This window comes from Labeo rohita, unplaced genomic scaffold (assembly GCF_022985175.1).
Source record: "Labeo rohita strain BAU-BD-2019 unplaced genomic scaffold, IGBB_LRoh.1.0 scaffold_368, whole genome shotgun sequence".
NCBI classification, from domain to species: Eukaryota; Metazoa; Chordata; class Actinopteri; order Cypriniformes; family Cyprinidae; genus Labeo; species Labeo rohita.
This window is the reverse complement of record NW_026129286.1, coordinates 14,437-25,106: the sequence shown is the minus strand read 5'-3', so window position 1 is coordinate 25,106 and position 10,670 is coordinate 14,437. Positions and strand designations below refer to the sequence as shown.

The 10,670-nt window shown below is 39.7% G+C and overlaps 1 protein-coding gene across 1 annotated transcript in view; it reads right to left on the bottom strand.

Annotated features, from left to right (window-relative positions):
- Positions 1-2,626: 2,626 nt before the first annotated feature.
- LOC127160504 (mucin-2-like) overlaps positions 2,627-10,670 on the bottom strand; it is a 21,725-nt gene continuing 13,681 nt past the window's right edge. Inside the window, exons 31-50 of the mRNA XM_051103141.1 lie at positions 10,554-10,607; positions 10,338-10,391; positions 9,973-10,283; positions 9,659-9,833; positions 8,994-9,241; positions 8,693-8,876; positions 8,374-8,584; positions 8,126-8,301; positions 7,963-8,029; positions 7,745-7,845; positions 7,631-7,662; positions 6,587-6,764; positions 6,392-6,496; positions 6,225-6,265; positions 5,989-6,111; positions 5,815-5,913; positions 3,495-3,623; positions 3,351-3,390; positions 3,121-3,244; positions 2,627-3,016 (exon numbers count right to left, since the gene is read on the bottom strand). Of these exons, the coding sequence (XP_050959098.1) occupies positions 2,809-3,016; positions 3,121-3,244; positions 3,351-3,390; positions 3,495-3,623; positions 5,815-5,913; positions 5,989-6,111; positions 6,225-6,265; positions 6,392-6,496; positions 6,587-6,764; positions 7,631-7,662; positions 7,745-7,845; positions 7,963-8,029; positions 8,126-8,301; positions 8,374-8,584; positions 8,693-8,876; positions 8,994-9,241; positions 9,659-9,833; positions 9,973-10,283; positions 10,338-10,391; positions 10,554-10,607 (2,660 nt within the window). The 3' untranslated portion in view covers positions 2,627-2,808. The remainder of the gene's footprint in view (positions 3,017-3,120; positions 3,245-3,350; positions 3,391-3,494; positions 3,624-5,814; positions 5,914-5,988; positions 6,112-6,224; positions 6,266-6,391; positions 6,497-6,586; positions 6,765-7,630; positions 7,663-7,744; positions 7,846-7,962; positions 8,030-8,125; positions 8,302-8,373; positions 8,585-8,692; positions 8,877-8,993; positions 9,242-9,658; positions 9,834-9,972; positions 10,284-10,337; positions 10,392-10,553; positions 10,608-10,670) is intronic.

The window sequence follows — 10,670 nt, the reverse complement described above, 5'->3', positions numbered from 1 at the left end:
AAGATTTTTAACGTCACTGAAGCATGGTGGGGCTATAGCTTTGGAGGCGGAATGAGTCCGCTGAAGCAAATGCTAATGAGAGACGAGTGCAACACAGGTGATGCAATGACAAGGGATGAGCCATGTGTTAGGGGTTAAAGTGCGTAGCGCTGAAACCTTATTGTAATTGTTAGACTGGCCAAGGATCAGCAATCTCCATGTAAAACTGATTGTGCAGACTAAACTGTAAGCCCTAGAGACTTGAAACTTGGAGGGATAGTAGTACTCAGAGCATCTACAATGTCACCCAGGCTTGCCCCAGTTGAGCTGATGAGGGCGCTACAGCGATCAAAAGTATGAAATCACTCATAACTCCTAAAACTTTTGTTGCAGGCTCAAATGTCTTATGTCGTTGGAATCCTTGGCTCATGCCACACAAAACTGCATGCCTCGGATTCGTCTGTCACTTAAATTTTGAAGTATATTGCATTTGTTGCAAAACATACTTTTGCGACCAAGTCCTAGGTTTTCTGCCCAATCAGAACCAAACCAGTGCAGGAAGATTCTCTGGACAGTGAATATCAACAGTTATCAAAAAAATGTTTAACTTAATGCAAAGGGACGCCCAAACGTTCGAAAGGGGCAGGGCTGTCTTTACTAAAACGGCTATAACTTTTGAACTGAATGAGATATCTTTGATATCGTATCCCTGAGGTCACATGAAAAAAAGTTGCGGAGCTTGGCCACTTGGTGGTGCTATAAGGCCATAACTACGCAACCATTTGTTCCATTGCCATGAAAATCAGTACGTGCGGTCTTGGTCAAAAGAATTTTTGTGTATCTCAAAACACATGGCCAATGTAGACCAATAATTGTTGAGCATCTGAGCATGACAAGGTTAATGGAGGTAGACCAGAACGAAATTTGTTGGGCCTGAGAAATTTGAAAGAAATCGGCCACTGGGGGGCGATATCACATTTAAAGGGCATAAACAATTGTATATATATGTTTATGTTTTTCACACATAACACATGATATTCGTATCATACCATAGACCTCCTCATTCAGTGTGCAAAGAAAGTCAAAAGGCCTTTACCAAAAAAGGTAGAACAGTACTGATGGACGATTTTAAAGTTTGAGGAGAGAATACGATGGATTTTTTCGCCCTACAGCTTCCCCAATGTGATTATGTAATGCGTAAAGACATGCGTGTACATCGCAGAGCTAGTGCAAGATGAGCATATTTGGTTAAAAAGTATTTACATTTTTATTTATTTATTTTTTTAAGAAAATGACCGATTGTTTTGCTAGATGAGACCCGTATTTCTCGGCTGGGATTATGAAGAGCCCTTTGAAGCTGCATTGAAATGGCAGTTTGGACCTTCAACCCATTGCCCAGTGGCCACCATTGAAGTCCACTATATGGAGAAAGATCCTGATATGTTTTCCTCAAAAAACATAATGTCCTTGCAGCTGAAGAAAGACATGAACATTTTGGATGACATGGGGTGAGTAAATTATCAGAAAATTTTCATTCAGAAGTGAACTTCTCCTTTAAGGAGCACTGCATGCCAAATACACGTTACTCATCCCCATCTCCTTCAGTACCATCTCCTGTTTTTTTCTTTGTACTTTTCATGCATGATCGCAGTCACGTAGGCCACCGGGCTGTCATATATGGCAAAATAGCTTATACAAACATGCATAAGTTCTTCAAATGTTTTATATATGGTAAATAATATGGTTATGGTTAGCATTTGGTTAAGAGTTCATATTTTTACAGAATTAACATTTTTTTGATCATCACTGTGTTGTCTGAGATGTGTGTTGAGGTATATTTAGAGCTCACTGCAGCTGCTGGATTTAATATATTCCCCTATCAGGATAATATGTTTGCCTGTAGTTCGAAAAGGAAATAATGGCCATTTTATGATCAAATTGAAGAAGCAAGGTTTGTAGCTCCTTGCATTGCTAAATGCTAATAATCTTTGTCTTGACAAGAATTCTTAGATTTAGTAGACTGCCTGTTACACATTAGATAAGCAAAAACAACGTATTTACGCTGTCAGTTATTAGTTAACTCAACAAATGAATAATTTACTAAGTTTTTTTTCAAACTTTAGAAATACTGTTAGGTTTGTTAAGACGGGATAAAATCCACGCACAATATAGTCATTCCATGACCTGTTAGGCAACCAAAAGTCAATATTCAAATGTATTTCCTACTGAGTACACTCTAAGATGAGTGGAACAACCAGCTGATCTTAAATGCTTGTTTGTGCAATGTCAAATCCATATCCTGTTTCATGCCTAGTATTTCTTGTTTCTGTTGCGTTGCATGCAAAGAAAGATGTCTGGTCGTATTAAAGAATTTAAATACGTCACATGGCCATTACAATTAGTACATTAAGTGTGTTTTGTATTACCAAACCAATACATTAATCTTTTAAACTGTAATAATATTATTCATAATAGTGTTTTTTTTTTTTGTTTTTTTTTTGACCAAACAAATATAGAATTGGTGAGCATAAGAGCTTGTTTCAACATTATTCCAAATTATACCAGTGATGTATAAATATTTACTCACCATAAACAAACGAAATTAAAAAATGCACAGTGCAAGTTAGTTTTAAAATGCTGTTTTAATTTGATTTAATTGCAAACAAGCAAAAGAGCACATTTATCCAGCAAAGAAAAAAAGAAAATATCTATAGATAAAGTTTAAGAAATGTGAAACATAGTGCATGCACAAATCAATTTAAAGTTTCAAAAGATAACTGAGATCATTTTTTTCCCAGCGTCTTCAGGTGGATAATTCACTGCTGCTGCTCATGGATGTTCTGTGCGTCTTTGGCTGTCAGCAAGTGTGTGGTTCGCTTGCATTTCATGACAGTTGGGTTCTCTGCAGGCACACTCCTCCACATGGATGTATGTGTGGGTTACTATACCTCTGTTTCCGCAATCAAGATTCACTGTGCGATTACTTGAGCGAGTGGCCTGGCAACAGGTACAAGAGGACATTCCAGGTTTAATGTACCTATATATGTGAGAAAGAGAGAAAAACATGTATACCATTTCAAATCTTTTTCATTTAGGATGTGGTCTATGTAGGTTTTCGTAACTGAGTCTGGGTCTACTCACCAGCTTGAACTGGTGCAGTCTCCACTACAAAATGTCAGGTTTAGTTTCTCCACTGAGTGACAATCGTTGTGTTTTATGAATTCAAGAACAGTCTGTATTTTACATCCCTTATCTTGGTCCACACCTACAAACACAGGCAATTGTATACACATTGACACATCAATGATCAATTGAAAAAAACAAAACAAAAAAAAAAACCCACATTGTTTTCTTTAAAAATAAATACTCACAAACTCGGCAGCAGCCATCAGAAGACAGCTGGACGGTGCCCTGTAGAGTGAATCACAAAGACTGAATGTCATCAATGTGATTTAATCACCATGATGTCAGTATAACATGAAAATGTGTGTTTGTGTGTTATTTGAAGTACTGACAGGCTGGCAGTTGGAAATATTGAAAGGAGGGCACTGGACTGTGTGTTTGTTGGTGATGAACTGTCCATTAACTTTAGTACATGTGATTTTATCACAGCCTTGATTTGAAGAGGGCAAAGTCTCTCCTTCCTGTTAACCAAAAGAGAACAGGGTAAAATTCATTCAAAGATGTTAGATTTGTTACGAGGAATAAGATTTCAAGAAGGAGAAGGAACAATGGCTTAAATATGGGTCTGTTCCTCACAAATTCTGAAAAGTTGTGATATCACACACAGCAACAATGTTTTTTGTCCATTTTACAATTTTTTTTTTTCCATCTAAAGATGACAATCCACTTTTGTTGTATGGGCAAAGAAATCAACATTAACTCAGTTTCATGTTGTGTTCCAAGAAAGAAAAACAACATTGGTTTTTGACATGTAAGTGTGTCACGCTGATGGACTGTCTATGTGTGTTTTTCTTGCAATGTGCTCCCTATGACCCAGGCTTTCCTTCCTGTTGATAAGTCATCTGTTTCACCTGTGTCCCATTAATTACACCTTGTTAAGCCTTGTATTTATAATGTTGTTTGCCCCATGTTTTCTTTGTCTGGTGTTGAACATCAATGCTGTGCTACATGTGTATTTCTGTCTGCCCTGTGTTACAGCGACAAAATAGTTTATTTTGCGTGTTTTCCCACTGTTCCGCATTTTGTTCAGTGTTTAGTGTTTTGTTTTCTGCTTTTCCTTATGGATCCCCTCGCCTCGTTATTCACCTCCCGAGCCCATAAAGATCTTCCCCTTTTGGAATATGTGGTTAAGTTCAGCCAGCTCACCATTCTAGCAACGCTCAACGACGCTCCACTAAAGTCACTGTTCTAGATCGGGGTTAACTGCCATTGGCCCGTTGACCTCCCAGACACAGAGGGAGGCATTTATCCGGTGTCTGGAAAGTGTCCTGCCCCAATCCAGAGCACAGCCAGACCCAGAACCCAGCCCACCGCAACCAACGAGTCATTGTGTATGAGAACCGGCTACAACGGCCACCATGACAGAGCAAGCTGTGGACAGCGAGATGCACCACTGCACCACGGCTGAGGATGAGCTGATTTTGGATCTGGGACTGTGTAACTCTGAAGGAGAATTTAAGAATTTATATATCGACCTGCCCCCTCTCCTCCCTCCTTCGTCAGAGCCCTCTGTCACGCCTGTTTCCCCGTCCAGCCCAGATAGATACTCTGTTTCCCAGTTCAGCCCAGAGAGGGCTTATGTTCCCAAGGCTAGTCCAGTGAGTGCTTCTATTCCCAAGTCCAGCCAGGAGAGAGCTTTTGAGGGCAGTGCCAACGGGGCCACTGTGGCTCCTAGCTCCCTCCTCTCCGCCTTGGCCCTGCAATCCACTGGCTTCCTCGTCCCTCCTGCTTTGCCTTGGTCTGTCGTCAACGATCCTTCGTCTTAGGACTCCACTCCTCCAGCTTTGCCTTGTCTCTCTGGCTCTGTCAGGCTCCTCCATCTCTTCGGCTCCACCTTGGTCCTCTGTTGCTCAAGCTCCACCGCACCCTTTCGAATCCACACCTCCACATCGGTGACCGGAGCCATCTGTTCCACCTAAGCTCATTGGCTCTCTATCTCTGCCTCGGGCTTCGCCACCTTCTCCCCCACCTGCTCTGTCGCCACCAGTCAGCCCCCTGCAATTGTCAGCTCTTCCTCCCCCATGGCTCCTCCCTCCACCCTATCCACCATGGGTTGCCATTACGGCTGTGGCCTGGGTCCCACCTGGCACCACCTGCTCCAAGTCCCTCCTGCCTCCTCCCTGGCTCCTTCCATCTTCCGCAACCTGGACTCTGTTGTCTGGCCCCCTCCCAGGTGTCCATCCTCCTCCTGAGCCTCCTCCCGAGGTCCCACCCCTCCCTCCATATGTTTTTCCTTCCAGGAGGGGGTGATATGTCATGCCCATGGACTCTCTGTTTGTGTTTTTCTCCCCATGTGTTTCCGTGACCCAGTTTTTCCCTCCCGTCGTTTTGCCTTGGTCCCATTAATTACCCCTTGTTAAGCCTTGTATTTATAGTGTTGTCTGCTGCTTGATTCCTTTGTCTGGTGTTAAACGTCAATATTACGCTACGTGTATGTTCCTGCCTGTCTTGCATTACCCTGTTTAGATTATTAAAGACTGTTGTTTGTTATATTCCTTTGTCTCCTTGTTCCTTGCTCTTTGCAGTAGCAAGCCCTGACAAAGGGTATATAGAATAATTTTTTTTTTTTTTTAATTTCACTAATTATTCCTTGAAGTTTCAATTTTGTTTCTTTTCCGCCACACCTTGAGGTAACCAGACATTTGATCTTACCTTCAATGTACGATCGATGCCATTGATACTGACGATGCATTGCGTTTGCACACACTTTCCACAGCACTTGTCAAAGTTGTTTTTCATATAGTTATAACCCTGTGAAAGACAAACATCACAATGTCAATGAAATTGCCTTTCTGAGACAAAACGATTAAAATCTCATCAACTTACTGGATCACATTTCTGATTGCACTGCACAAATTGACATTCGGTCTTGAAAAACTGTGTTGTAGGATCTACGTCCCACGTACAGTTGCATTCCTGACAGTCAGCAAAGGGGATGACTGTACCAGGCTGGAGGAAGTCATGAGAGAGAGCATGTAAAACTTTCATTAATCATTTTTAATCAAAAAAGAAAACAGTTTGATTTATATTTTAAATATGAAGATAGGAATCATTTTTGTTACCTCATACTCTATGTTACTGTGCACACACACTTTCTTTGGCTCTGAAGAGGCAAACAACAAAACACAAAATTATATAGAATGATATTAAAAGAAATACAGGCAGCATCTGAGATAAAAATAGGCATATAAATGTAAAAAAAGAACTAAAGTGTGAATAATAGCAATACCGCATTTGATTTCTGGACAGCATTTTCCTTCAGGCACTTTCAAGACTGGCGCATATCCGACTGCACACTTTTTATCCAAAGGAGGGCACATGCTGATATTACAGTCTACATCACAAAAGACACTTAAGAACAGGAAGATGTGAAGCCAAAAATAAAAAATAAAAAATGGTTAAAAAAAAAGTTACATAAACTTACTGCAAACTTGTTTGCTGCAGCACGGGTCTGAAGGGTTGGTGACATTGACCAGCACAAAGCTGGGGTCAGTGCAGATCACTGGGCTTACATGAGGACAATTCTTGGGCTTACAGATCACCGATTTCCTGGCCTTGTTACAGGTACACTCCTCACAGTGGTGCTCGAAAACCTCACCAAACTGCCATAAAAAAAGTTTAAAGTTTAAAGTCTAGTCCTGTCATTGTGTCAAGTGCAACAATCTTCTGGTAAAAACTACAGACTTCTGGTAAAAACTATTTTAGAGGTGCCTGCTTAAATCTGCTTAAACCCTAGTGGCCTGAACAAAAGTTCATAATAATTTTTGAGTGCAACACCTACATCTCAAGATCCATAACCAATCAACAACTGATGGATAGATGGATAAATTATTTGATTATCCATTACACTCTGATACATTTCACAATACAGAAAAAAGATCTGTGCTGCTTTTTAATTACACTGTTTTTGTTGGTTTGCCAGTGATGCTAAGGCTCTGTTCTGAATCCTAGTGAGCTAGACAGCTGATGTTAATCCCCCTATATAGGAAGCTGTCTTCTAAGAAAACAACCTAACTGACACGGAACCTCATAAGCAGTTTTGAGTAAAAGTTACAATATTGCATTACACCCTTAAAAATGATCTAATTACGCTACTTAGGTACTTTTTAAGGAAAGTAATGCATTTCGTTATTTTTCTCATCTAGGCTGGGCTTGTTTGTTTCAAAAGTGATATTTTTAGCAAATGTATGAGCCCTTTCATACCAAAAGTGAAATAAATAGCCTCTGGCTGAAGGAAATGTAAATCCACGTCTGAAGCTCTACATAGGCAGCAAATACAATAATGTTACTCATTGTGACAGCATGTTAAACAGTTCATTTTTAAAAAAAATTTCTTTGCTGCTGAACAAATTATAAAGAAAATTAATAAATTAGTAATACTGCCACTAAGCTTATCACAGTGCATTTTGGAGTGACCTTCAAGTTAAAGAACTATGAAATACTAATACTGACTGAGGAGTTTCAATACCTTACGTGGCATCCCAGAGGCATCCAGGCATCCTGAGAACATAAAAGGAAAAGCAAAATTAGAAACATTCTCAAATAAAACAAGACATGCAGGATGGTTCAGGATGCTTCTTACCACATTTATTCACACAGACTCCTGACTCCTTGTTAAAGAGCAATGTACCCTCAAGACAGAAGCAGCCCTCTGTGGGCACTGTGCTGGTGTTTCGGTCAGGTCTGCAATTGAGTATTTAACAATTTAAGAGTATCTCTCAGTTTACAATAATGAACAAAAACTAAGCTTTCATTTCTGCAAGTGTCTAAATTATTTTAAAAAGTGAAAAATGGACATACACAGCACAGGTTGGTGGCTCAGCTGGACCACAAGGATTAAAGACTTTATCTGCTGAACATTCAATATCTGTGGGAAAATGGTAAATATAATGCTTAAATAATCTCTTAGCTTATATAGCTTATACTTAACTATAGTGATTTTAATATACTTTGTATAACTTACTGCACAGGTTAGTGTAGTTCCTCCAGTGTATGCAGACCCCAACCTGAGAGCAAGCCCTTGCGTAGCTCTGCAGACTGGTGCACACCATGGCAGGGTTGCTTATATGACAGCTGTCATATTTGCATGCCAAGAAGTAGTTTTTGGGGGACAGATGGGGATGGCACTCTTTGAACAACCTGAGGACGAAAGAAGTAGTTTGGAAGGTCCGTACACTGATATTGATAAAACACCACACAAAATTAACTCACTCGCTATTGAGGAGGTTGCAGTACGAGTGGGCTTCACATGGTTTAGGTGTAAGTTTAATATCAACCCCAGCAGTAGGTAATGCAGTTGGTGGAGTGCAAAGCGAACCGTTCACATCACTGGATGGCCAGTAATCTGCCATTACTGCACAGTCATTCACCAAGATCCCTCCTGGGATCATGCAGTCATCAGCCTTGTTATTGTTGCATGTTCCTTAGTGAGAGTTATTCGGAATAATTCACAACATACCCCTCATCCACCATTGTATCAACACAATTAATACATTGTTACAAACACAAAAACGTGGGGTGGCTGACTTACCACAATGACCTTGAGTGTTGTTTCCAAAATGCTGGAATGGCAGGTTGACACCAAAGCTAGTGGCTCCAAATGTTATTTTAACATTCAGCTTTGGAATACTCAGGATCAAGTCCAGGCCTGAGCTAATAACCGTCACAACTTTATCATCATATGGTAGCTTTAACTTAACATTGTCCATAACAGCCTATAAGGTCAGGAAATAAATAAATAAATAAATAAATAAATAATAAACTTACACTACAATGCAGACAAAGCACATACTAATCATTTCTAATCTTTTCAGAGATCAAGAAAGTCTTACCTCTAGGTCTCCATCTCCTATGAGATTGTGATTCGTAAGTGTTATGACTAGTTTGTTGTAAGACACAATAACAGATCGGGGACAGGATACATGCTCATCAGGATCACAGTAGACACTGTTGATGTAGATCTTCAAATGGTATTGAGGCTGAATTTCCTCCATTAATATATAAGTACAGTTTCCTTGATGACTGTAGAAGTGTCCATCAAATGTGATGTAACGTGATTGACCCCAGCCTTCACAAAAACCTATTAATAGGTGAATAATAAAAAAAAGCATTTAGTATTTTGAAGTCAACATTCTACTTTAGTTTGGTGAAGGCTATGCTGAAAATATCATTCGAAGAATGCCATTACAAACCCTTTTTTTACTTTAACCTTTTTCATATAACATTTGAACTTTTTCCCTAAAACAGGTGTTAACACAATGTTATTTTTCTGTGCCACATCAAAGCTGATACACTCAATGTGATGCCAGGGAATCACACATAATGACTAAATTGTTTTTAAAAGGTCTCGCCCATTTTCAAAGAACATGTTTTAAAATTCAAGCACCTTTGAAACCATGAAAGTTTAAAAATCAAGCACAGGTAGTTTGACATCATTACTAATAATCTTAATGTTTACAGATGTAAATATGAAGATTGTGAAGACCAGTTTACTCACAGTCACATGTGTAATACTGGCAGCATTGGTGCTTGTCGTAGACCAGCACTGGTTTTTTGCCATTTTCACAGGTGATGTTCTGCAGTGGAGGGCATTGAAATGGGATAATTTCAATGATGTTGTCTTTTATGCACCTCGCCATGGTGCAATTACAAAACATAAAGGTCTCGTTGGTCTGATGATAATAATAATAATAATAAAAGAATGTATTAGAATTAGAAATACTGACAGATGCAACATTGCAATGTAGTTAAGAACATCATCATAGATTTGTACTTTTTTTATAAAAATGTTTCAAGAATTATAGATTATACATTTTTGTTCCATTTAGGACATCTGTCGGGCGGAAGTGTTACATTTTGCGGTACTCCTGTAACATTTGTTACTCCTTCAGTAGTAGGAATTATTTGTGATGTGGTAGATACTGTTGTGGTAGTAGTTGTTGTGGTAGTTGACGTTGTACGTGATGTGGTTGATTCTGTTGTGGTAGTAGGCGTTGTGGTAGTTGATTGTGTACCTGATGTGGTCGATTCTGTTGTGGTAGTAGGCGTTGTGGTAGTTGATTGTGTACCTGATGTGGTCGATTCTGTTGTTGTAGTAGGCGTTGTGGTAGTTGATTGTGTACCTGATGTGGTCGATTCTGTTGTGGTAGTAGGCGTTGTGGTCGTTGATTGTGTACCTGATGTGGTCGATTCTGTTGTTGTAGTAGGCGTTGTGGTAGTTGATTGTGTACCTGATGTGGTCGATTCTGTTGTTGTAGTAGGCGTTGTGGTCGTTGATTGTGTACCTGATGTGGTCGATTCTGTTGTGGTAGTAGGCATTGTGGTAGTTGATGGTGTACGTGATGTGGTAGATTCTGTTGTTGTAGTAGGCATTGTGGTAGTTGATTGTGTACCTGATGTGGTTGATTCTGTTGTTGTAGTAGGCATTGTGGTAGTTGACTGTGTACCTGATGTGGTAGATTCTGTTGTTGTAGTAGGCATTATGGTAGTTGATTGTGTACCTGATGTGG